General features: G+C 48.9%; 1 protein-coding gene across 4 annotated transcripts in view; it reads right to left on the minus strand.

Annotated features, from left to right (window-relative positions):
- The window catches only part of TSPAN14 (tetraspanin 14), a 58,170-nt gene that overhangs the window by 16,338 nt on the left and 15,527 nt on the right, over positions 1-26,305 (minus strand). For all 4 annotated transcript variants that reach the window (XM_059169753.1, XM_059169752.1, XM_059169755.1 and 1 more), the window contains exon 2: positions 9,653-9,750. In XM_059169753.1, the coding sequence (XP_059025736.1) occupies positions 9,653-9,750 (98 nt within the window). The remainder of the gene's footprint in view (positions 1-9,652; positions 9,751-26,305) is intronic.

Below are 26,305 nucleotides of genomic sequence, written 5' to 3' on the forward strand. Positions count from 1 at the left end.
CTAAGACAACAACTCTATACTCAACCTGACCCTGAGAGCCCAGGGGGCTGAGAGTGAGTCTCAAGACTTCTCTCCGGGCCAGGAAACCTCGCCCTTCAGGACTGTAGCCACTCTGAGCCCTACAGAGTCCAGGGAAGGCCACTTTCAAACAGTCCCACATTCAAAGAGTAAAAACTAAGCCACTTCTCGCTCGAAGTCTGGAAGGTCTGGAGCCGGAAGGGACACTGGAGCCCAGCTTCCTCATTAGTGGGGAGCGGAGCCCAGGCCGGGTGGTGCCTCAGATGGGGTCACACAGCTATCACACACCAGCTTTCCTCCTGCCGGAAGGGTGGCTCTGAGAATAAGAAGTGTGTGTGCCCTTTCCAGCACAGCCAGCAAACAGATGCTAGGGGCCCCGGAGAGGAGGGGTAAGACTACCCAGAGGGCTCTGGGGGCAGTTTCCACAGATGTCTCTGAGTTTCCAGATAACAGACAGCCGACCCCCACCAAGCCCCGCCCAGGAATGACTGTGTCAAGGCCTTCAAGAGGAAGGAAGGAGAAGGGCAGAGTCATCTGAGGGAAGTTAGAAGCAGCCCTCCAGGCAAGGGAGAGAAGGAACCCCAACTGAGCCTCAGCCCCACCTTCACCCCAGTCTCCACAGTCTCCACTGCCGGCACAGTTCAGTGAGGAACAGTGGGGCAAAACCGAAATATGAAGCCAGCATTGACATTTCTGTAGAGGGCCAGACAGTAAACATTTTCAGCTTTGTGCTGATGTCTGTTTCAAGCACTCAACTCTGCTTTTATAGCAGAAAAGCAGCCACAGATAACATGTTAACGAATGGGCAGGGCTGTGTTCCAATAAAGCTGTACGTGCAAAACCTGGCCAAGAGCCAGCCAGGCTTGTGAGCCACAGTCTGATGAATGCTGCGCTGAACTTTCACACTAAAACCACGTAGACCTCGGGACCAAAGACATGATTTCCTTCAGCTTGGTCCCACGAACCCTGGGTATCCCTATAATTCAAGTCTCCAACCTGGTCATCTTTATGACTGGAACAGGTCATAATAAATAGCCTGAAACTATAAGAACAAAATCCCAAGGGATCCATCCCCACGATGGAATATTATAACTCTCAATGTGGCGGTGCCTGGAGGTGGGCCTCTGGGAGGTATTTAGGGCTGGATGTGATCACGAGGGTGGGGCCTCCATGATTAGTATCCTTATTAAGAGGAAGAGAGACCAGACCTCTCTCTGCCACGTAGGACTCGGCAAGAAGGCAGCCATCTGCAAGCCAGGAAGAGAGCCTCACCAGAACCCAACCATGCTAGCACCCTGATCTCAGACTTTCAGCCTCCAGAAAAGTGAGAAATTACATTTTTGTTGTTTAAGTCAATGAGTTGATGGTATTTTGGTATGGCAGCCTGAGCTGACCGAAACAGGAAGATGTTTAAATGAGAAACTATATCTAGCATCTGATCAAAAGTTACTAGACAGGGTGCCCGGCTGGTTCAGTAGGTAGAGTGTGGGACTCTTGATCTCAGGGCTGTGAGTTCAAGCCCCATGTTGGGTGTGGAGCCTACTTAAAATAAAAAATTTACCAGAAAAAATACAAAAATTTACTAGATTGGCAAGAAGGGAAATAAATGTGATCTATAACAAGGAAAAATATTCAGTAACTAGAAAAAGACACAAACATGACAGAGAAGGTGGAATTAGCTAAGACATGAAAACAGATCATTGTACACACCCTTAGGGATTTAAAAGGAAATATAAACATAATGAGGAAAGAAATAGAAAACAGAAGGTCAAATGGAACTATTACAAATAGAAAATACAACAGTGGAAATATAGAATTCACTAGATGGGTTTAACAGCAATTAGACACTATAGGAGAAAAGATCAGTCAACTTGAAGACAAAGCAAAAGAAACTATTTGAACTGAAGGGGAGGGGTGGGGGAATTGAACAGAGCCTCAGTGACCCACGAAATAACAAGCAATCTGAGAAGAAAAAGGGAGAGATGTATATTTGAAGAAATATGTATATTTGAAGAAAAGGGAGAGGTGTATATTTGAAGAAATAATAGTCAAAGTAGTCTTAAATCTGATGAAAACTATAAACCCACAAACCCAAAGGCCCAATGATCCCCAAACAGAATAAACAAAGAAAACCATACCAGCCTGTATCATAAGAAAACTGCTGAAATCCAGTAATAAAGAGAAACTATGGAAGTGAGCCAGGAGGGGGAAGAAAGGACACATTACATACAGAGTACACATACACCAGATATTTTAACCAAATGAAAGAAAATGTTTCAAAATGCGTGAGATGCAGAAAAGAGTATCAAATACCCATACTAGGAAAGAAGATCTAAAATCAATGATCTAATCTACCTTAAACAGCTAGAAAAAAGGCAAAGTAATCCCAAAGTAGAAGTGAGGAAATAAAAATAGGAGCAGGGGCACCTGGGTGGCTCAGTTGGTTAAACCTCTGACTCTTGACTGAGGCTCCAGTCATGATCTCAGGGTCGTGAGATCAAGCCCTGTGTCGAGATCTGCACTCAATGGGGAGTGTGCCTAAGATTCTCTCTCTTCCTCTGCCCCTCCTCCTCTGATTGCACAGGCGCACTCTCTCTCTCTCTCTCTAAAAAAAATTTAAAATAATAATAATAATAGGAGCAGAAATCAATGAAACAGACTTAAGATAGATGGTGGTAACAACTGCAGGAGAATATGAATGGACCTAAGGCCCCTGAACTGTGCATGGAAAAATGGCTACAATTCTAAATCGTTCTGTATGCTTTACTATAATTTTTCAAAAATAAAATTTATTTTTTTTTTTTTTTTTTTCAAAAATAAAATTTAAAAATACTTTTTAAAGTCTTTAAAGATATCAATGAAATTCAGAACAAAAGAACAACAGAAAAAGCACCATCTAAACTAAAAGAAGTCAGATCCAAGAGTCCATTCTAACATAGAGCGATGGGAGGCGGATGGATGGTTTTCCTGAGGATGGGGTGGGAGGGAATGACTACAGAGGGGCCCAGGACAGTTTCGGGAGTGATAGAAAGGTTTTATATGTTCACTGGGGTGCAGGGGTTCCATGGGAGTATACAGCTGTTAACTCACCGAACTACACACTGGTAGTGGGTAAGTATTATTCTATCAAATTTACACCTCAATAGAGGTGGTATTTTTAAAAGTGTTTCTGGGTGAAAAAAAAAAAAAGAGAGAGAGAGAGAAGAAGATGGGAAGATGGGAACCAAGATGGGAACAGAGGGCACTCCTGCGCACAAGACAAATCAGTAGACGGGTCATGCCAGCTATCTACTAGGGAAGGATGCAGAGTTACACACATCACTGGTTGGCTAGACTTGACCCCAATCCTGGGAGTGTATAATAGTCATGTGCACTTGGCAATGACCACAGTGCACTGTGAACAGCCTCCACTGGAAAACCCTGCTGATGATCCTGGTTTCCCACATGCCCAAGTGAGAGCAGGAGCTGAAGCCCCGCAGGGAGTAGCACCAGGGTGTTCTAGTGGAATCCCTGATTAAGCAATCTTTGCCCTTGGTCTTGGAAAGTGCAACTATGGAAAAATACACATACACACACCCAGGAGATAAGGCGATCTATTTCCTATGAATTGGGGTAACCCTTCTAGAGAAGTAATTTTGACGGTATAAATGTGTCAGCCAGGTCAAAACAACATACACACTCTCTGACCCATTTAATCCCACTCCTGGGAATCTATCCCAGCAAATAATTTCCTTCCCTTGCCCAAAGGGAAGAATCTGTACTATACCAAACTAATCTCTGCATCCTTATCTAGGATAGTAAAAAAAATTGGAAACAACCGAAATGTCCAATATGGGAATTTCCAAAAATACAAGAAGAAGACTATGTGGCAACCTAGAACGTTCTATGCTAGCAGATGCTGACATGAAAACACAGAACTCATGACCGCAAGGTTGCTCTCACAAAGATGGGAAAGTGTCCTCGACTGCAGACAGGATGGAGCACGTGGACGGGACGGGGTAAAGCTGGGGTGCCTTGTGCAGTCTTCTAGAATTTCCATGCAACTACAAACGTTTGTTAAATAAAACTTGAAGAGAAACAGTTATCATTTCTCAGCAACGGAAGTGAAAATATTATTTTTATTTCACTACACACATTATTAAAGCCCTAGACTTTCTCTTTGTACTCATTACCCAGAGACAGAAGCAGAGAAACTGCGTTTGAGACCGGGCGGTCAAGCCTTGGGATGTGGTGTTACATGGAAAGAGTTCAGCTCAGATAAGGGCCATTCTAGATCAGAGTGATGCAGAGACCTGAGCTCAACACGGGATGTGGGGAGCCCCCTATCAAAGAAGGTACACCGTATAGGCCAAAGAGAATTAGATCCTCTATCCACAAAGGTGCTGGGGGCAGGGGGAGGGAGCTGACCTTTCACGCCTTCCCGGTCAGACTTGCTCTGCCTCTCAGACCTATCCCGGTCTGCCTGGGACAGGCCTGTCATTCGGGCAGAATTCTTAATAACCGCTCTTTCACTCTTAAAAGTTTCCTGACTTGTCGCCCTGCTCCTGGGAGGTCTTTGTGGCTTTGAAGGAAGGGACCTGAAGCCACGCTGGCCACAGAGTACAAACGCCTGTGGCTCCCCTTTCACCTACAGGCTCCAAAGCTAATTCCTGCACTCCCTGAGCAGCAAAACAGCGGCTCGGCTCAAACCTGCCCACGTCTCCGAGAAGGCCAGGGGCAGGGGGCTCTCCTGTCCACAGAACACGGGCTCATTGTCTGTGCCACAAGGGGCCTCAGTTCTTCACCGTTCATCCGCCTCTGAAATAGATCCAGGCAAGGGCTTCATCTGAACCTTCACAGGTCAAACTCGAAGCTGGTGGTGGGAAGCGATCCTACGGTTGCAGACATCCTCTGAATCGTCCCCTCCAGGGGATTCACTCGGCTAGACCAGGAGGGCTCGAATTCTTGGTGGCACCAGGTGGGGCGAGAACAAAAAACAGGACCCCCCGCAGCCCTTCCTCTAGGGTATCCCTCTCCCAGCGGCCCGTCCTCTGCCAGTCAGAGGAGACAGGTTTCTAATCTGAATCGTGGGAAAGCAAAGACAGTACGGAACGAGCCGCCTGAACCATCTGTTCGAGGCCGACTCAGTGGCACTCCGCATGGCCACAGTGTTGAGCAACAGTGCCACCAAAACCGGAACTCTGTACCCCCTCAATACTGACTTCCCCTTCTCCCCTCCCCCTGCCCCTGGCAACCCCCCTCTCCTGTCCATCTCTGGGAACCGGACTACTCTCGGGACCGCCTCTAAGTGGGGCCACACAGGATCTGTCCTTCTGTGATGGGCTTATTTCACTTGCCATGAAATCCTTGGATCTCACCCGTGCTGTAGCATGTGTGTCACAATTTCCTTCCTTTTTGAGGCGGAGAAAGATCCCGCTGCATGCACAGAGCGTGTTCTGTCTCTCTATTCATCTGTGGGTAGACACCTGAGCCGTTTCTGTCTCTTGGCTGTTATGAATAATGCTGCTGTGAACACAGGTGAGCAGACTACTCTCTGAGACCCTGCTTCTTCATTCTTCTGGGTCTATGTCCACAGTGGAATTGCTGGATCCTATGGTAATTCTATTTTTTGACATTCTGAGGAACCTCCATACTCTTTTCCAGAGTGGCTGCACCATTTTACATTCTCACCAACAGTGCCCGGGGATTCCAATTTCTCTACATCCTCGTCAACATCTGTTATTTTGGTGGGCGTTGTGTGTTTGCTTGTGTGTTTAATAATAGCCATCCCAATGGGAGCAAAATGGTATCTTCTTGCCATTTTGATCTGCATTTTCTTTTTTAAGTTAATTATTTATTTGAGAGCACAAGCAGGGAGGAGGGGCAGACGGAGAGGGAAAAGCAGACCCCGGGCTGGATCCCAAGACCCTGGGACCATGAGCTGAGCCAAAGGCAGATGCTCAACCGACTAAGCCACCCAGGCACCCCTTGATTTACATTTTCTTAAGACAAAATGACATTCTGCACTTGAAACAGAGCTCACTAATAAACCAAAGAATGACTATGATTTAAAAAAAAAAAAAAAAAAAAAAAAAGGCAAAGGGGCACCTGGCTGGCTCAGTTAGTGGAGCACACAGCTCTTGATCTCGGAGTCATGAGTTAAAGCCCCATGTTGGGCATGAAACCTACATACGTACATACATACATACATCGATAAATACATTTTTTTAAGGAGAAAGTGCTTATGCCCTCACAACACTCCGTCATCTAGAAGTACTGTTTCCCCGATGAACCCTATGAAGCCCAGCTCCCTGCTCACTCCGTATAGACACTGACTGCGTCCCCATTTGTCCTCTCAAGAGAGTATTTAACAGTCCCTTGGGAAAATCTCAGCTGTGAACCGAGGGAGAGAGCTTTAAAAACCCTGGTAGAGTGTGCAGGTATTGGCTATGAAGTATGTCAGTATGCAAATAATTCTGAATGGGGCAAAGTGCTCAACACAGCCTTGTTTGTTCTGGCTCCCAGCATGGGTCAGAGAAACGACAGGCTGCTGTCCGTGTATCTGAACCTGCTGCCAAGCCCAGGTCTGCCCACAAAGCTGCAATGCCATCCCTCTGTTCACTGTCCCCTCGTCAAAACAAAACAAACACAAAAACTCTCTGTGCAAAATGATTATCTATGCTTTACTTCAAAATAACGGGTGGAATGGGGTGTGGGGAGGGAATATAAATTAAACAGGATCAGCTAGGAGTTGATCGATGTTGAAGCAAGGTGATGGGAACATGGGGGGGGGCTGTTAGATCGTTTGATTTTGGTTACTTCTTCCATTTCAAAGAGAAAACTTCGCAGATGAAGTAAGGCTTGGCACATGACTGTATATGTTTCCAGCGACTCTGGGAGGCAGGAGGCAGGCCTGTGACATCAGCATTTCACCAAAACACGAAGCCTCCTCAGGACCACTCAGTGTGGGTGCAAGTCCAGCCCGGCACCTGGGTGTGGGCCTCCCACTGCACCTACCCTGTGTCTCCCAGAGGGCCCTGCACCCCGCTTCTCAGGCCTCACCACACACTTGAGCTCTGGTGCAGAAGAAGAGAGCAATCAGTGCCAAGGACCCCGAAGGGAGGCATCTGGGTTATTCTCCCCCCCAGCTCTCTTGTGCCTCATTTCCCTGACTGCTCCTTTTGTCCCTTCCTGCTTGGCCCCCGGGCACACCAACTGAGAAACAGACTCTTGATCACACACTTGTCAATCCTGCAGAATGGAGTAACACGGTAGCACCCTTCACTCAAGCAAACTTGCTACCATTCCGGATCCAGGAGCTCCAGTATTCGAATCTGGTGCTGCCGAGTTGTTACTACTGGGCAAGTTGGGAAGCTTCCCAAGAGCAAAGAATCTGTTCTGAAAAGAATGTGAAGAAATGGAGATTAGCGGGCCCTCAGCCACAGCAGTGAGAAGTTTTGCTCTCGCTGCAAAATTCAGGATGACCTTCAGAGGACAGGCACAAGACCAAGTAAGCAGAGCCTGGGGGTGGGAGAGAACAACATGTCACCTGGGTATCCAACTGACCAAAGTGTCAGACTGCCTGCCAAGGCCAGGGGGCCCTCTGCCATACACTGGGCTGGTGGGCAGGGCCTCCAGGTGGGGCCAGGGAGGGAGCAGGGCAGGTCCAGTTAGCCATACACAGCACGAATGAGGCAGTCACAGGCCTCTCATTAGGAAAATCCCACAGGAACCACATCGACTGTCCTATATTGCCTTATTTCAAGGGAAATGATGAAGTTGCTGGTGACAGGTTATCCAGGCAAAGAAAAAGATGTGGGGTGAGTGTTCAAGCCACTGAAACCCACCCTGTTTCTCCAGAACAGAAACCCTCTAAAACTTTGAGATAAATCATCAGGAGTTGATGATGCTATATGAAATCAAAGGTAAAAGTTGAGAAGTCTTAGTGATCTGCCCTGTTTGCAAGAGTTCCGGTCCAAACAGGGCATTGTAACATCTGCAGTAGAAGCAAAATGTGGCATGAAGGCCGATCACTCTGTCCCTCCTTCTCTATGCACGCCCCCCCCAAATCCTGAAGCTGACCAGCAACGCTTGCTGTAGGTGCACGATCGCGTCCCCTCACCCACCCGCAAAGACTCAGTGTCTGCTTCTCCCTGGACCGGGCCCACTGGTGACACACACATGCTGTGCTACCTCCCCTGATGCCCTGACCATCTCCAGCCAGTGCCCGAGTTCTCTGATCTTCTTTAAGGCAAGAGTCCTTGAAAGAACCATCCTGAGTCACAGTCTCCACTGCCTCACATCCCGCTGGCCCCCCAGCCAACCCCAGGTGGGTTTCCATCCCCCCAACCAGGACACACAGCGGCTCTGACCAGGGTCACCAACAACCTCTACCTCTTCAAAGCCAATGCCAATTTTCTGTCCTCATCCTATGTTACTTCCCTGTGCATAGCTAACTGTTCCTCTCTACCTGGAAGGCTTCTGCAATACAGAGTCTCCTGGCCTCCCCTTAGCCCGCTTATTCACAGCCAACTCTGGAGCAGACTTTCCTCTTCAAGGAAGAGGCTGCTTCACCTCTAGCAACCCAGGACTCCATAGTCACACCTCTCCTCTTCTCAGTCAACACACTCCCCCTCCGTGATCTCATCTAGCTGCCCCCCCCCTCAACTTTCTCTGATGTGGCCAAGACTTTCATCTCTAGGATGGTCACAGACATGGGAGATGGACATGTTCATGTGGCCAAGAGACCATTCTAACACTTCTGTCCCAAAATTCTCAGGACATGGTACCAACACCCATCCCTTCACTTTCCAGAATCATTCCAAAACTCGTAACCTACCAAAACCAAGAATTACTAAAAGAAGTAGAAAATAATTCCACCTACTTACTGAGCATTGTAAGGTCCTACATGACCTGGTTCCTTCATGTCTCTGTCCTCACCTGTGTCCCCTCCCCCTGTACTCACTGAGCTCCAGCGACATGGTCTTCTCTTTGTCCCCTGCACATGCCAAGTGCATTTCTGCCTCAGGGCCTTTGCAGATGCTGCTCTTCCAGCCTGCAGCTTTCTTCCCAGACCCCTACTGGCTGTGTCTTCACGGGTACACTGGTCTCAGCCCTTAAGTCATCTCCTTGGAGTGCCCTCCCTTGACCTCCCTAGCCAAGAAGCTTCTCCCTCCCTGCTCTGTTGCTCAGGAGGTTAATGTCATTACTGGTTAAACACAAGCACCGTAAGGAAAGGGCTTTATTGCCCTAGCGCACTCTTACCTCCCAGAGCGCAGAACAACACCTGGCCCATAGTCAAAGGGGCACAAAGTGCCCCGCTGCCAAGGTCTCGTTGGGAGCATCCCCAGGGCAGGGAAGGCGGAAAGCAGACCTGCATGTGGGCCAGAGCTCCAAGTGTTTCTGAGCCTCCAAGGCTGGGGTAGGGGTCCATTAGCCTGGTTTCTGATCACGCAAGCTATCTCCATCACAGTACTTAGCAGCCTGTTGTATAGCATTAACTTGTCACTGGTTCTGCCTAGGCAGGGGCTCTTCGCCCTGCCCGCCGTCTCCCCCAAAGCCTCACAGCAGGTCTCGCCAATTGGCAGTGCATGAAGAATGCGATCCACTGAATAAAGGACAAGGCAGGGGACGAAGGTTGCTCTCGGGGACTTACCCAGAAGACGATGTTGTAGCTGAAGAGCAGGTACTTGTACCAGCAGCTGACCTCGGCGTTAGAGTATCTATAATAGTGCATCTTCCGAGAAGCGGGACCTGTGGGCAGACAGGGGGTGGTAAGACGATACGTGTGGATGCAAAACCCCCAAAACTCCTCCCCCAGGAAGAGCCAAGGCGAGGCTCACACACAGACTTTAGAAGTCTCCAAATTGTTCCCATGTTCCTGCACGAGTCCGGGCATCACTTTACTATCAGTGCCAGCTACAGACTGGGCAAGAATCACGCTAAGTCAACTTTCTAAAAGCAGCCAAAAGAAGAAGAGAATTTTTTAAAGAATGGAGGATGCCAACTTTTATTTATTTTTTTAAAGATTTTATTTATTTGAGAGAGAGAGAGAACACAAGCACAGGAAGCAATAGGCAGAGAGAGGGTGAAGCAGGCTCCCCGCAGAGCAGGGAGTCCCGATGTGGGGCTTGATCCCAGGACCCCAGGATTATGACCTGAGCCGAAGGCAGATGCTCAACCGACTGAGCCAGCCAGGTGCCCCTACTACTTTCCTTCTGGAACCCAACAGCAATCCAGGTGGGCCCTTATCCTCCACCACCCCCTGCTGCCGAAACAGAGGCTCTGTGGTGGGGAAGGGGGTGGGGGTCTCAAGTTGATCCCTGGGGGGCAGGCAGGACCTAGGGCTCCCAGGAGAATACTCACCCCAGCCCCTGTTCTCCTCCCACTTTCTGGGGCTGAGCGGGCGGTGGGGGTGCAGGGGGGAGGCAAAAACAGAAAAGGCTACTCAGGCCTTGAAGACACAACTCACCCACAACTGCCAGGAAGAAACCAGTGGCTGCCACCTTGTCAAGAAAGGGCTGCTGCAAAATCCCTTCCTGGGAGTGGCCTCGGTGGACTGACCACGGGCTTGTAATGTTCTGAGCAAGTGATGCCAAGCAGGGACACGCAAACCCCACCCTTCTGGAATGGGTGCTGTGACCGCTCACCCTCCTGGCCACAGGGCGGCACTGACAGGCGCAGCAGCCTGGACCCACCATTCGCTCACCTCCTCCCTCAGAGGGTGATGGGAGAGTCTGGCCCATCCGGCCTCCAAAACCAGCCAGGAAGGGGACAGCGACCCAGAAGCCCCCGCCGCACCCTCAGCACAGGACTTCCACACAAGTCCCCTTCAAGAAGGGAGTACGAATGCAATCCCAGGCACCAAGGGACACCATGGACACAGGACACACAAGAGGCCCCTGGGCAAGTTCCTGCATCCTCAACAAACTGATCCCTAGTGTCCCTGGTGCTGAGGGACCCTGCTGGCAGCATCACATGCCTCCTTCCAAATACAGATCTGAGGGCTCTACCCTCTGCAGGTCCTGAGAAGTAGGTGCAGGTTGAGGCCGAGAATTGGCATGTTTGATAAATTCCCCGGTGATTCTGACAAGCCTAACGTCCCAGGTATCAGCCCGGGCACCAAGGGCCGCCTGCAAAGGTAGAAGGACTGTGCTAGCCACAGCCCAGCACACAGACCAGAGGTAGGGTCGGGATGCCTGGCGGTAGGCAATTAACTAAAGGGAACCAACATTCACTCATTTGTGTTTCACACAAGACAAAACCCCCAAAGCACTGGGTTTTTCTCCAACTACAGGTGACTGGCTTCATGCATATAGAGAAAAAACATTTTTTAACTTAAAACTCAGGTAAGTTTATGACAGAGAACTGTCAACTTGGCCAGAAATGGCCTAGAAGTCAGGAAAATGTTCTAAAAGGTAGAAACCCTGTTCCTTTTTATGGACAAGACAATCCTGCTTCTTGGAATCGTCAAACACCGCCTCCTCTTCATGGTTCTTAGAGAAGCCTAGAAGGATGGCCATAACTTTCCCATAGAACTGGGCCCCACAAACCGGGGAAGGCTGCCCAGGCACGGTACCCCAAACTTCAAGAGTCCCAGAGAGTACTCCCTGGGCATCATTTAACCATGGTAAAGCTCTTAAAAGCTATGAAGCGAAGTCAGACTCCCTTCTTCCTCCACAGAGAAACCGACTAGTTAGCACAAGTCTCTGTTTTCCTCAGTACTGGCAACCTCATCCCTGCCCCCTGCTTGGAGCCTTTGAGAAATGATTACCCTAAGGTGATACGGGGACTCTCAACCTGGAGATCCCTGCTCTTCAGCCCTGGCCAATTAACTGTGGAGAACAGAGAAAGGTCACAGGAACCCCACGGGCTTGCAGGCTCTGGAGGGGGGAATTCTCCACAGGGCGCCTGGCCACCCTTACCATAGGTTTCACCCCCTTTCATGTGGCCCGGAAGGCCTCACCCCACAGACACAAAGCCACCCAAATAAGACTGCTTTCACAGACATCAGGGTCCATCCAAATCCACACCCAGAGAATCTCCACACCCAGGACATACCCTCCCAGCCCTCACTTCCTGGAAACTCAGACATCTGGAATTACACTAGCCAGGTCCACACCGGGGAAGGACCAGAAGCACCCTAGGCAACCACGACGCAGTGTACCACACTCATATGTGTCTCCTACACACCTGCCATGCACAACCCAGAGCATTCACACCAGGCATCACACCATTGCTGTTGAACCAAGATAACCCTCTGGCCTTGGGGTGGGGCTGTCCCAGTGACAGCATTTCCCCATCCGACTCACAAATGAGGAAACTGGAGGGGAAACAGTTCAGTCTTTGTCCACCCCCTTGTTTATTCCTCGCTATGGGAAGATAAGGCACTCAACTAACCATGTGGTGGGGAGAGCTGGCCCATTCCCCACCCCCGCCCCACTGTGAACCTGAGGAGCAGGGGGGAAAAGCTGCCTCTCACCCTTGCACTGCTCTCTATCCCACTGGCCGGAGGGTGGAGAGGCAGATCCTGAACTTCAATGTCACAGAAAGATCCTGTCTCCACACGGGTGCATCCCAGGGCATAAACTAAAGGAGGTAACGAGGGAAGGAGGTGATGGAAAGGTTTGGACAGTTTCCAAGTCCTGAAACTGTCTCAGTTCCCAAACTTATTAAAACAGAAGAAAGCATTTACATGACAAAGTATTTGTCAAAACATGTACATCTCAAAATAAAGGGGAAGGTTACAATCACGTCATAGTGTTGAGAGAGCTGGCTAGCAGTCTGAGAACTAACTAATAAGCCAAAATAAATCCAAATATTTAAGGTTGCAAGCATGCACAAAATAACAGAGCATTTCAGGAAATCTCCTTCGCTTTTGATCCAACAGGGAAAAAATACAAAGTATAAAAATATCAATATGAGGGGCGCCTGGGTGGCTCAGTGGGTTAAGCCTCTGCCTTCCGCTCAGGTCATGATCTCAGGGTCCTGGGATCGAGCCCCTCATCGGGTTCTCTGCCCAGCAGGGATCCTGCTTCCCTTTCCCCTTCTGCCTGCCTCTCTGCCTACTTGTGATTTCTCTGTCAAATAAATAAAATCTTAAAATATATATATATATATATCAATATGAAACAGATAGTTTTCAGATTCTCATACAATTAAAAATAACATTAACATAAAAAGAAATACAAATGTTTTCAGCAGCTGCAGCAGTTATGACAAAGGGTAAAAATCTACAATATATAAAAATCTATACTTAAAAGACTCCAGTGTTAGACACAAGGACAAAGGCTATGTACATTATATGAAATGAATGGACACTATAACTATCTTGGCAAAATGCTCAACACCACTGCACGGGACACCAAAAGACAACATAGAAACACTATTTCATGTACCACCATTTAGCAACAACACCGGCACTACTCCAGGCAAGCCCCTGGTGAGGGTGGCAAGTTCGTACCTGGTCGCTGGCAGCAGAGTTGACCGTGACTACCCTTGGGCAAGCAATATGTTTAGAGATATTCAAAACCAAAAAAAAAAAAAAGTCATACCCTTAATCCAATAAAGTCATGACTAAGAACTTGCCTCCAGAAAATAAACCAACAGAGGAAAAGGAATATGCATTAAGTATGAAATCTGAACATCATGGTTTGCAATTACGGAACAATTTGTAAGCATGTGGTTAAAGGCCAAAACGAAATATAAGAGTGTGGAAATGGCTACATGGGGCGGAGGATTCTCTAAAAACACTTCCACTGTTGTGCTCACCATTACCACCTCTGCATTATACATGCAAACTGGCCACTGCTGGGGGGGAAGGGTGGGCGGGCCTACCTCAGAGGTTACTGGCCTCCAAATGTGAGGACTTTTACTGCCACTGTAGACCAGGCTTGTCTACTTTGGGATCATTTCAAGCTGTAAGAGTCCTTCTTTCTCCCTCTTGCTGTTTATTTATTTTTAATATTTTGTTTATTTGAGAGAGAGAGCACGCACACACGAGTGCATAGGGGGAGGGGCAGAGGGAGAGACTCTCAAGCAGACTCCACTGAGCATGGAGCCGGACAGCAGCTCGATCCCACAATCCTGACATCATGACCTGAGCTGAAACCAGGAGTTGGACACTTAACTGACTGAGTCAGCCAGGTGCCCGAGCTCTTCATTCATTTTCAATTTTAAAAAAAGCAGCACATGCTCAGCTGCAAAATATCTGAACAATTTAGAAGGGTGAAAAGTGAACTGGCAATGAGAAACCACTAAACACTGTTTTTCACATTTTCACCATGACCCATAATAAGAAACACACTAACAAAATCAAGCCAGTGCCCACATACTCCCATGCACAACTGAGCCTCATGAAACCATCCCTCCCCCATTGGGTGCCTTGTGTTCTAGATTTGCTGTTCCGGTTTTTTTTGTTTGTTTTTTGTATTTTGTTTTTTCTTCAAGATCATGCTTGCACATTACCTAAGAAGCAACCACTGTAAAAACTGTGTTGACAAAAAGAGCAGATCCTGGGCCATAGCTTGGGACCTTTTCAACTTCCAGCTGATCTTGGTATTTATACTGCACACAATAGCTCTTAGAAACTTCTGTACACAACATACTTGCGTTACTATTCCAGGGCTTTTCAGTTCTAGGTGTTACCTACCAACTTCCTACCCTAGAAGGCAAGGATGTAACTCTTTCTCTCTCTCTTTTTTTTAAAGATTTTATTTATTTGACAGAGAGAGATAGAGCAGGGACACAAGCAGGGGGAGTGGGAGAGGGAGAGGCGGGCTCCCACTGAGCAGGGAGCCCGATGTGGGGCCTGATCCCAGGACGCTGGTGGGATCATGACCTGAGCCGAAGCCAAACGGTTATCAACTAAGCCACCCAGGCTCCCCAAGGATGTAACTCTCCTTACTCCCGTGGAAACTGCGTGTCCCCCTGATGCTCCTTACTCTTCTCCTTTTCTGTATCTCTAATCCCAATTACAGTTAAACTCCAGCAACGGCTGGAGTGATTTTCAGAGTTTACGTTATTATGATCTCTTCAGCCATCAGACTGAGCCATATAAACCATCATTACTGTTCCTACTTTTTGTTCTCTGGAATTAATAATCCTCTTATTTTTGTTTAATTTCCTATAAATTTATCAACATTCAACCCCAAATTCAATGCCAGTTGTTCAAGTCTCCTCTAAGTACATTCATTCACACCAGATGTTGTAGTTCTATTTCTTCTTCCAGAAGAAAACTCTCCTGGAGCTTACTGAGTTCAAGCTGGACTGGTGTGCAGAATTTCCTTTACTTCAATTTGGGATACAGCCCATGAGAGATGCAGTCTTGGCTCCACCAGGTGGAGAAACCCTTCTGTGCAAAAGGCAAGGTTTTGGGACCCTGTATGTCTGAAAGCATCTTATACTACCCTCATCCTTGAACAAAAGTTTGTGTACAGAGTTGGGAATCAATTTCACGGAGAATGACAAAGGCACCACTCCACCATCTTCTATATACCAGTGTACCGAAAAGCCATGAAACTACTCAGATTCCTGATCTGTGTGTTTGATGTGCTTCTTTCTCTCGAAAGTTGTAGGATCATCCCTCTCTCCCTGGAAAAAATTTCAGGGCATTGGTCTGGGTTCATTTTCACCCACTTGGCTCAACAACTGATGAGCTCTTCCAATATGGAAACCAATATCCTTTAAGGAAATTATTTTTCTTGATCATTTTTCCCACTTGTATTGCTTTCTGTTCTCTCCTTCTGCAACTCCTATTGGTGGACACAGGAACCCTGCCTGATCCTTCTGCTCTATTATCCATCTCTTTACCTTTTTTTTTTTTTTAATCTGTTTCCTGGAAGGCGCCTTCCACTTTTTCTTTTAATCATTCTGATACTTTTGTCCTTCCCTTAATTTTTAAACTTTTAACCATTTTGTTTTCAAAATATTCTTTTTTAAAATAGTATCCTGTTCTTACTTCATGGACATGAAATTTCTTTTATCTGAGAAAATGTCTAAGTTTTTTTCAAAATGTTCTTCTTCCTAAATAGGGATGTTTCTCTCAAGTTGCTTTTTTTTTTTTCTATTTGTTTTCCTTCCTTTCACATTAGGCAGCTTCTTCAGTTGTTAGTAACCCTTGATAAACCCCATAATTAAGTAATCCCCATGAGGAAGGGTAAATGCCTAAAAACTAGCTGGAAATGCTGAGTCCTGGGGCTGGTGAGTTTCTGTTGTAGGCTGATCTGGCTGCCTTTGCTAGGAAATCCTAGCCGTCACCATCATTATCCCTTTCCTCCTAGACCAGTCAGGTTCCCCCAGTGAGGTCTCCTTTATTTTAATCTCCTCCCTGGAAGGGAAGGATCTGGATGTCAGGGTTCTAGAAGCCAAATGGAAGTAGAAAGCTGGGGAATGAATGTGATCTCCCACTTTTACCTCCAGGAATGCCTGGAGTCTCACCTTCTGAAGGTTTTTCCTTCTTCAGAATAAATCTCTGATATCCAGCCAAAGGGAAAGGGTGTCACCAAGCATCATGGAGGAAGGAAAGTAATCTAGGTATCAAACCACATCAGCTACTCTCCAATAATTCTTATATTTAGCTACCTCAGATGCACCTCTGCCCCGCTAACCCCGAAGTAACAATGTAGTGACACCAACTTCTCTATTTTAAACTCGGTCACTCATGCATCTATTCCTGGCTGGCAATTTTTTTCTTGTTGTCTTCTCCCATTCCCCTGTCCTCAGAGACTCCTTCCTTTTTAAAAATTCCCTTTATCTTGGGGCTCCTGGGTGGCTCAGCTGGTTAAGCAGCCGACTCTTGGTTTCAACTCAGGTCGTGATCTCAGGGTCCTGGGACTGAGCCCCATGTCGGGCTTCGTGGTAAGCCGGGAGTCTGTTTGAGGATTCTCTTTCTCCCTCTGCCCCTGACCCCACATACTCACACTTGCTCTCTCTCCCTCTCTCAAGTAAATAAATAAATCTTTAAAAAAATAAATAAAAATACAAATTCCCTCTATCTTAACTTCTGTGGGGTTCTGTAACAAAGTAAAATTAGGTGTGTCCACTCAATCCAACAATTTATCAAGATCTCTAAGAAGACTTCAAAATATTTTTAGTTGCCATCTTTTTCCAGAACAAAGCAAAAAACCAGAAAGCATGATTTATCACCATACAAAAGGAAGGGCAAAATAAGCCTGCAAATGTAGTTAAGATGACTGATCAACTGGCTTAAAATAGTGAAATTATCAGAGTGGGTCCAACGTAATTATGTGAGCCCTTAAAAGCAGAGCTTTCTATCAGCTGAGGGCAGAAGTAGCCAGGTTCCAAGTACAAGAAGGATGTGGTGCATTACTGCTAGATCTGGGCTCCAGGAGCCACGTGCACGTGGAGCAGGAGTTAAGGGTGGCCCTGGCTGACAGTCGGCAAGGAAGCAAGTTCTCAGTCCTACAGCAGTCAGGAACTAAGTTTTGCCAACAACCAACATGAGTTTGAAAGCAGATTACTCCCCAGAGTATCCAGAGAGGAATGCGACCCTGCTGACACCCAGATGTGGCCCATGTGAGGCCCTGAGCAGATATCCCAGCTGTACCTGGACAGCACCATCCACCCATAATCTAGAACCCTCACCCCTCCCTAGTCACCCTTGCCGTCTCCTCTCCCACTCAACTCTCCAGTCGGCCTATCACCAAGGTTCGATCTTTCCATGTGGCTTTCGAGGCTCCCAGCACTGACACCTGGCAAAGTCACGAGCCCATCCCAGGGAAGGGCAGCCCTACTCCCAAAGGAGCTGAGGGCCCTGTTGCACCCCCAGGTAGCATGCCTCAATCCCTGGACATCCCTAGCACCCGAGAAGGGAGACCTCAGAGCCCACTGGGGGCTGGGGAACATTCTCAGCCCAAAGAAAGAGGCAGGCCTAAGGTGATGAGTCTAGGAAGGGATAGGTGAATAGGGAAGAAGAAGAGGTTCCAGTGGGCGGGAGGGTCACAAAGGCAGGCCAGAGTAGGCTCTCCCATTGCCCACAGGAATGGTGTGGAATCAGCCCCAAGGCACAGCCACCTACTGAGAGGGGAAGAACTCAGATCCACAGGCTCTCTACTGCTCTCGGAGTCACACTCAGAGTCAAAGTATCTATGTCCCACTCTAGCCCATTCCCCTTACGACCCAACTCCTCACAGTCAGGGTCTGCCAGGAACAGTGTGAACTGGACACGGTGGCAGCAGCCACTCAGAAGTATCCAGAAGTTTTACTCTTCCTCTGGGGAAGACACTATAAAGCCACACAGGGGTGAGGGTGAGCCACCCGCACTTATCAAGGGGACAGCATGCCCCCGGCACACAGGTATGGGAAAAGTCTCTCGTTTTCAGAGACTGGAGACCCAGGGATGGCCTCCATGTCCACTCAATCCATGTGGAGGTCCAGGGAAGCCCAGGCTACCTGCTCTGGGCCCCAGCAGGCTCCCCAATGTGCCTGGGGTTCTAAGTGCCTTGGTTTCCTGTATGAAACTCTGAACTTAGCAAACATAGCGTTAGGAGTTTCCACCACCAAAACCCACAGCCCAAAACCTGCTGAGTCTAAGGCGCACCAAGGGGCCTCCTTGTTGATCTTGGTGAGAGGAGAGACCTTTGTCTACCGCAGTGCTGTTACCGGGAAAGAAGCAGAGGGAGGGACGGAAGTGGGTCAGAGGAGGGAAGTGGAGAGGCAAGGGCTCAGCGGGAGCAATGCTGGGCCTAGAATGGAGGTCACCGAATCCAGTGATTTTCAAACTTACTATTTTTATTACTTTGTAAGCTACAGGAGGTTTTGTTCAAAGAAACTCTGACCCAGAAACCCAGCATGGAGACAGGCAGAGCAGGTCACGCATCTCAGGCGTCTGGGAGCAAAGGGGAGGCTCCACGAGGGGCACACTTGAAAATGATGGGCCTGGTCCAGGGGATCCCAAATTCCAAAGAACATCAGAATCACTTAAGGAGCTTTTTCTATAATACACATGGAGACTAGTTCAATAGGACTGTGACAGACCTGGAAATTCACATTTTTAAGAGCTGTCCTTCATGGCAGTCAGTTTGAAGGGACCCTTGCTGGCCAATCCGCAAGAATCTGAGCCTCAGACTAACAATTACAGTAATGGATTTTAACTCGCTGAATAAAATAAAAATCCATGAGTCTGCTCAGATATATACTAATACATGGACAAATAAACAAGTGGAGAAGACAAAACTCTCCTTTACAGCAGAAGGCCAAATGATAAATGCAGAAGGAATTAATGGAATTAAAATATCACTGTTCGGGGCACCTGGGTGGCTCAGTGGGTTAAAGCCTCTGCTTTCAGCTCAGGTCATGATCTCAGGGTCCTGGGATCGAGCCCCACATCAGGCTCTCTGCTCAGCAGGGAGCCTGCTTCCTCCTCTCTCTCTGCCTGTCTCTCTGCCTACTTGTGATCTCTGTCTGTCAAATAAATAAATAAAATCTTTAAAAAATAAAATAAAATAAAATATCACTGTTCAGCCACCATGACAGAAAGAATTATCAAGAATCTGGTGTCAGGAATCATCAGTGGGTTGGGTTTTTTTTTTTTTTTTTTTTTTTGGTCTGTTACGGCTGCTACAACAAAGTCTGCTAAAACAGCCTGGGTAGCTTATAAAGAATGGAAATTTATTTCTCACAGTTGGGGAGGTCCAAGATCGAGGCACCAGCAAGGCCGAGTCAGGGCCCTCTTCCTGGTTCAAAGCTGGTACCTTTCTGCCGTGTTCCCCACACACTGGAAGGAGCAATGGAGCTCTGTGGTGTCTCTTTTAAGGGTGTTAATCTGATTCATAAGGGCTCCACCCTCCAGAACTAAGTACCTTCCAAAGGGTAGTCAAATGGGGCAGTAGATTTCAGTATGCGAATCTGGGGGACACAAACATTCAGACAGGAACGGGCTCTAAATTTAGTTGATGAAAGTTTGATGAGAAACAGCCTGTTTACATGATCTCAAAGGATCTCGCCATAGGACACTTATTAATTACAGAGAACATAATAGTAACTCAGCAGTGGAGAAACCCAGCAGATACCACCTTATTAACTAAGTCATCGCTGTTTCCATCATCAGTAATGAGTCAGGCCAACACGGGTCCCTCCTGAGGGGATGTACTGAGAAGACACCTCATTTCTGTGGTATTCCTGATGAAAATGCAGAATGTGAATCTCATCTTAAGGAAAAATCCAACAAATTCAAGTTAAAGGAGATTCTACAAAATAACTGGCCTCAAGTCAAAATGTAGAGCTTGTGGCCATTTTCCTTAAACAAACCATCCAACAAACAACAACAAATGCAAATACCACGTTAGGAACAAGAGCAAGCCTGGGGCCCAGAGAGAGACGGTGAGGCTGATTCACCAGGCGGCTCACCCACCGGCCCACCCCAGTGAGGCAGGGCCCAGTCACACTCAGCTGCTGCCCGCCAACTTCTCGGAAAGCTGGCTAAAGGAGGCCTGGCACCTTCGTGTCTTCCCAGCGGCTATCCCCTCTGCCGTGGAAGGTGACAATGGCGGCTCGCAGGAGGACGGGGAGCCCCTGCTGCCACGGTGCCCAGCGCCCCATCAGCACGGCGGGTCTGTCTCTGAAGCCCTACTGTCTACACACAGAAGCTGGGTGTACACAAGATGGGGAGAATCCAGGCCCAGTTCACAGTGACATCTTCAACAGGGACAAGACTCCAGGAGGCCAGCACACTGAAACCTCCAGACCTCAGGGGGATCCACCTGGGCCCTCTGTCCACTCTGAAATTCTCAGCTAAGGGCCTGGGGCACAGACTCCCTCGACTGAAGAAGACTTGTGGAGCAATCCCCGAGTGTGCCAACTCACTCAGCCAGTCCCTCCCAGGGAAAAGGCTTTCATGGTGGGTGACAAACACCACCGACTTGACTGCACATGTCTGGACACCTGCTGCGTGCAAGGCACCCACAATGAGGCTGTGGAGGCCAAGCACTCCCAGCGAGACCGCTGCCTGACTCAGGGGACCGGGGACACACTTCCTTCTACAAAACACGGAGTCAGGAAGGTGCTGGAGGGCAGGATCCTCCTGCACAGGAAGGAAGAAGGAGGCGGGAAGCTGGTCAGGAAATGCTTGACAGAGAGACTGCTTTAAATGTGAACAAGAGCACTCCACATGGAGCCGGTCACCAACGTGCCCTGAGATGGAGACACCACATGGCCACCGCAACACAGAGGCCACCAACCATCTCACCCACAAGGCTCCCGGAGGTGATTATCAGCATGGCCCCGGGTGTGCCCCCTGCTCCAGGCCAGGCTCTGCCAACAGTGTCCCTATACCCCAGCGTAGCTGGCCCCAGAGAGCTGAGACCGCGGGGGCCCTACTGGCCACAGACGCTCCAGATGATGAGCGGGCCCACTCTGGGGAGAAATCAGCTCTGCTCCAAGAACTGAGCCTTCCCCACCATGAGGGGCCACGGGGGGTGGGGGGGATAACAGGAGGTGTAAGGATTTGGTCTCATGCAGACCTGAAGTGTTCTCTTTGTAGGCATTTGCCCCACCCCCGTCCTGCTCGGCGCCAACACACACACACACACACACACACACACACACACACAAACTATGTAAGAGAACTGACAATTACACATATTGACTCCTTTTCTTCCAATTTTCCATGCCTGAAATGCATCAAGATTATGGTTCTAAAATGTTAAAAACCACTGTACCCAACATTGCACAGTCTGCTATGATATCCTGTGTTTTAAGACAACCAACCCACTTCACCCCAAGGACAGCATTGGGAGCACCCCAGATTCCTGTTCCGGGATGGGAGCTCTCCAAGGCCAGGGCAGAGGCTGGCTTCTGGCTCCCTCCCAGCAATGCAAACAGCCCTGGGGAGGGCAGGGGGTGGGGGGGCCTGGTCACAGAGCAAAGAAAATAAAACAAAGTTCCCAAACAAGCTAAGAAAAATGAAGCCTGCTCAAAAAAAAAAAAAAATAAATAGAACTATGTGCACTGAAAACATAGGAATGGGGTGGAGGGAGAAATTTTTTTTTTTTAATGCAAATCAATGGTAGGTCCTGTGGGAAAAAAGGCTGAGAGTGGTCTGTCAGGAGATTAGCAGCTCAGTCCCTAAACAGAGTCCCAGCAGGCTAGCCCCCACCCCTGCAGCTGTGCGGGGAGCCAGGTCTTCTCCAGCCTGGCCGACTCATGCCCACAAACCCCCATCAGAATGCAGGAGGTGAGCAGGCAATCCTCCTGGTATCAGAGGAGCTGTAGCAAACTTTTCTCTGCTACAAAAGTAATGCACAGTCCCCTTTCTGAACGATTTCTTTGAACTTCAACATACACCATAACGTTGTTCTACAGAATGGCTTGGGTTTCTATGAGAAAACAACATTTACAACCTGATTCTGATCCTGTCGTCCAGCTGGGACAGATGGGGCAGGGCGAGAGGCACCAGATGGCTGAGGGAGGCTCCCTGCCACCCTTTCACAAAGGAGGGCTCCGTGCCCCAAAGCTGACCTCGCCAGCAGGCTTGGGGGAGGTGCCTGCAGCTGCAGGCCCAGGGGCTTTCTCGGTCCCCAGCCTCACCTCACCCGTCGCCCCCAGCACCCAGGGAGAGCTGCTGGAAACTGCACACCCAAAGGGACAGGGGCTGTCAGAGCTCCCAGACCCGTCAACAGCTTTCAGGAGGGCAAGAGGACGAGGTCTGCAAAAACCACCGAACAGACTGAGGAAGGTGCTAGAGCAAAAGGCAGGCGGGCAGAACAAAGGTGTCTGAGCCAGGGCTTCTCAAACTTGAAAGTGTATGCAAATCACCTGGGAATTTTGTGAAAATGTCAATGCTGCATCTCAACAAGCTGGCAGGTGCTGCCAATGCTGACAGGCCGGTGGGCAGCGCGTTGAGCGGAGAGGAGCCGAGATGCCCAACAGAAAAGCCACAACCATGAGGGCAAGTTGTGGAAGGAAAGGCCACCCACCTTGACTGTGACTAGATTGACGGGGATGTTATCTGCTTTGCTGAAGTTTTGGACTTTGTTCAGTATTTCGATGCTTCCCACTGGATCCTTCCAGGTTATTTTTATTCCCATTTCACAGCTGTGGAAGCTACTCTAACCCAGTGACTGGAGAAGCTGAACTCTCTGCCTCTTGGGCATCTTCCAAGAAAGACTGCTGTGACTTCCGGCAGAAACACACAGCCTAGAGCAGTGACACAGAGGCCGGTCCTGGTGAGGCAGGCAGACAATGGGAGGAAAGCCACTGGGCCGCCAGGCACAGGAGGCCCAGGGGATGGCGGCTGGGTGGGGAAAGACAGATAAAGGGCCAGAAACCAACCCTAAAGGGGCACCAGCAAAAGGATGGTTTTGCCTTCTGGAATCCACAACAGCATGGAGACAAAATCTAAACCTAGCAGGCCCCCTTATCCCGCCTCTCTGCCACCACCCCCCTCCCTTCCAGGAAGAGGAGAGGGGATATTTAGGTACAAAGAGTGTCTTTATGTCAATGTTTCTGTTTTTACTTTTAACAGCCTGGCTTCACTTTAAGGGATGGTAAAATGCAGAGATTTACCTTCCTCCCCTGACCCCATGATTCAAAGAGGGAATGCAGCAGCCTTTTGGAGAGAAGAGTTACTCACTCACACCACACCCAGCCCCTGAGAACTGAAATTATAGATTGGCCTCAGGGTGGGTGAGTTTCCATTGTGAAAAACATCTGTGGAAGGGACCATCACCACAACCTCTTGAGAACCTAAGGAAGAAACACCTTCTGCCAATCCCATCTAATAACATTTCCTCCCCAAAAGATCTTGAGTTAGCAAGAGGGGCTTTCAAGATAGTGACCAACCATTAGAGTCAAAGAGCTCAGAGTCAGAGCTAAAATGTTCCTGAAGTTCATCTTTGCACCCCTTCCATTTTCAGAGATGGGTGCCTATGGAAACGAATTGCCAAGGTCCCCGGGAAAGAGACAGTGGTGGAGCCGGGACTCAAACCCAGCCTTCCACCTCCACTTCCAGAGCACCGTGCTGGGGCAACCACGACCCTTCCCAACCACGTCTGGGTCCAACTACCTAAAAGTAGCACCTGTGTTTCAATGCATTTAAAAGTAAACTTAGCTTTTTGCTGTGTCTTATACATTTGCTGAAATGACGCAACTCCAAAGTACAACCCTTGTCCAGGGCTGGGACTCACTTCCTAATTTGTGAGACCTGGCTAATAAGGAAGGGAACGGAATCTGCCACCCCAAAATCTATTTCTCTGGCATAAAGATTACCTTGATCTAGTTATTTTTTAAAGACAGCAGGCAGGGGAGAAGTTCTGAGAACCAAGAAGTTACTGAAGGGAAATTTACATTGACAAGGAGAGTCTCCACTTGGAAGGCTGTCCCTTCTCAGTACCAGGAAGACTAGGATGAGACTAAATCATAAGAAACTCTTATCGAGGGAGCCAGAGCCCAACTTAAATCTGCATTAACAACCTTATCCCAGTTCCTGGTCTTCCCTCCCAGCCGAAGCATGCATTTAAGGTGATGGCTTAGGCCATTTCAGGCAGTTCCTCAAGTTCTCCTGGATCCGTCTCATGTATGCAGGAGGTGTACCTGTTACTAAACTTCTGTTTGTTTTCCTCCTGTTAATCTGCCTTTTATATTACAGGAGCTCTCAGTGAAGAACCCAGTAAGGCAGAGGGAAAATTACTTTTCCTCCCCTACAGTGAGCCAGGCTGATCTCAAAGATGGATGGGTTTTGGATGGGTAACATAAAATGCTAAACACACAAAAAAATAGTGAAAGTTAGTCCTCATGCAAAACAACTCTATGTCAAAGGCAGGTGATTATTACAGATTCTGGCTGCGGTTTAGAAAGCAAAGCAAGAGACTTCTGGTTTGGGGCAGGCTCAACTCCAGAAAGAGTTACCCAAGTGTAGCGCTCAGCTCTACCGGCAACTCCACCCTATGGGTGAAATCGGTCCCCCAAGAGGAAGCTCATTACGCCCACCAAAAACCGGGGGAGGTGAGACAAAGGAGCAGAGGATGGGTTCCCTCAGCTGGGAGAAAGATTCCCACAACCATACAGAGATCAAAATAAAAAGAAACTTTCTCAGCCACCCCTGCCACTACTACATGCCAAGAGATCCTCCATGGACTTCACACAGGAAGGCCAGGAGGTAAAGGAAGACCACACCTGGTGCTTGGGAGTAGCTTTGTCTGTCAAAGACCTAGAGGCTAGAGCTCCTTCGGTGCTGTGTGTTCTCTCCCCCTCCCTTCTCTCTCACCTCCTCCACCACCACAAACAGGTGGGACCTCTCCAGGTCCCCATTGCACAAGTCACCAGGATTCTGATCCAGTAAGAGGAGGTGACTGTCTCGAATCAAAGAGATCTTGGCAACCTTGGGGAGATGGGGAGACAGCTGGGAGACTAGAGAGCAGCCAGAGGACTAGCTCAGCGGGAAGATTCATGCACAAGTCACCAGGATTCTGATCCAGTAAGAGGGGGTGACTGTCTCTAATCAAAGAGATCTCAGCAACCTTGGGGAGATGGGGAGATAGCTGGGAGAATAGAGAGCAGCCAGGGACTGGCTCAGTGGGAAGATTCATGTCCTAAGGGCTTCCACTGGTGCTCTGCACCCGCCGTCTGCTGCCTGCTGCCTGCTGCCTGCTGCCCGCCCAGCCTGCTGCCCGCCTGAAATTCAAGAGTCCGGACGCGGCAGAACAAAGGAAAATGGCCGGGGCTCCGGCAGCGTGGAGGCTACAGGCCAGCCCCCCAGCAAGCAGGCCGTTCTGTAGCTGAGCGCTCCACGCAGGAACAGGGGACACTGGGCTGAGCACAAAGGGAAGTGGAGCCTGCAAGGCTGACAGTATCCCAGGCACACACCTGGCTGCCACCCAAGGGCATAGCTGGCCCAGGAGAGCTCAGGCAGCACAGAGGCGGCAGGCAGGTGGCTGAGAGGACAGGCACATGCATTCCCACTCCTTGCCTGGCTGCTCTAAATTCTTGGGGGGAGGGAGGCGGTTCCAAGCACAGCATAGAGACTTGAGAGGGGCAGAAGGGAGATCCTGGTAGAGGTAACCACAAAAAGCAGGGCCCACCTAGATCTCCAAGAAGGGTGGGGGGCGCACTGGGAGAGGGCAAAGTCCAGGCTGGGCAGCTCACCCAACATCAGGAAACACAACAGGGCCCTGGAGTGGCTAAGACCCGGTCTCCCAAAAGACTTCTAGGAGCATAATGGGCTCCTGCCGCCACCAACAATAGCAGCACTGGGCGCCCCCTCCCCCCTTCCTTCTCCCTGCTCAAAAATCCACAATGGGAGGCAGCAGGAAACCAGGGCAGAGCCTGTGAATAGCTCCACTGTCAGTCCCCA

This window comes from Mustela lutreola, chromosome 4 (genome assembly GCF_030435805.1).
Source record: "Mustela lutreola isolate mMusLut2 chromosome 4, mMusLut2.pri, whole genome shotgun sequence".
Lineage (NCBI taxonomy): Eukaryota > Metazoa > Chordata > Mammalia > Carnivora > Mustelidae > Mustela > Mustela lutreola.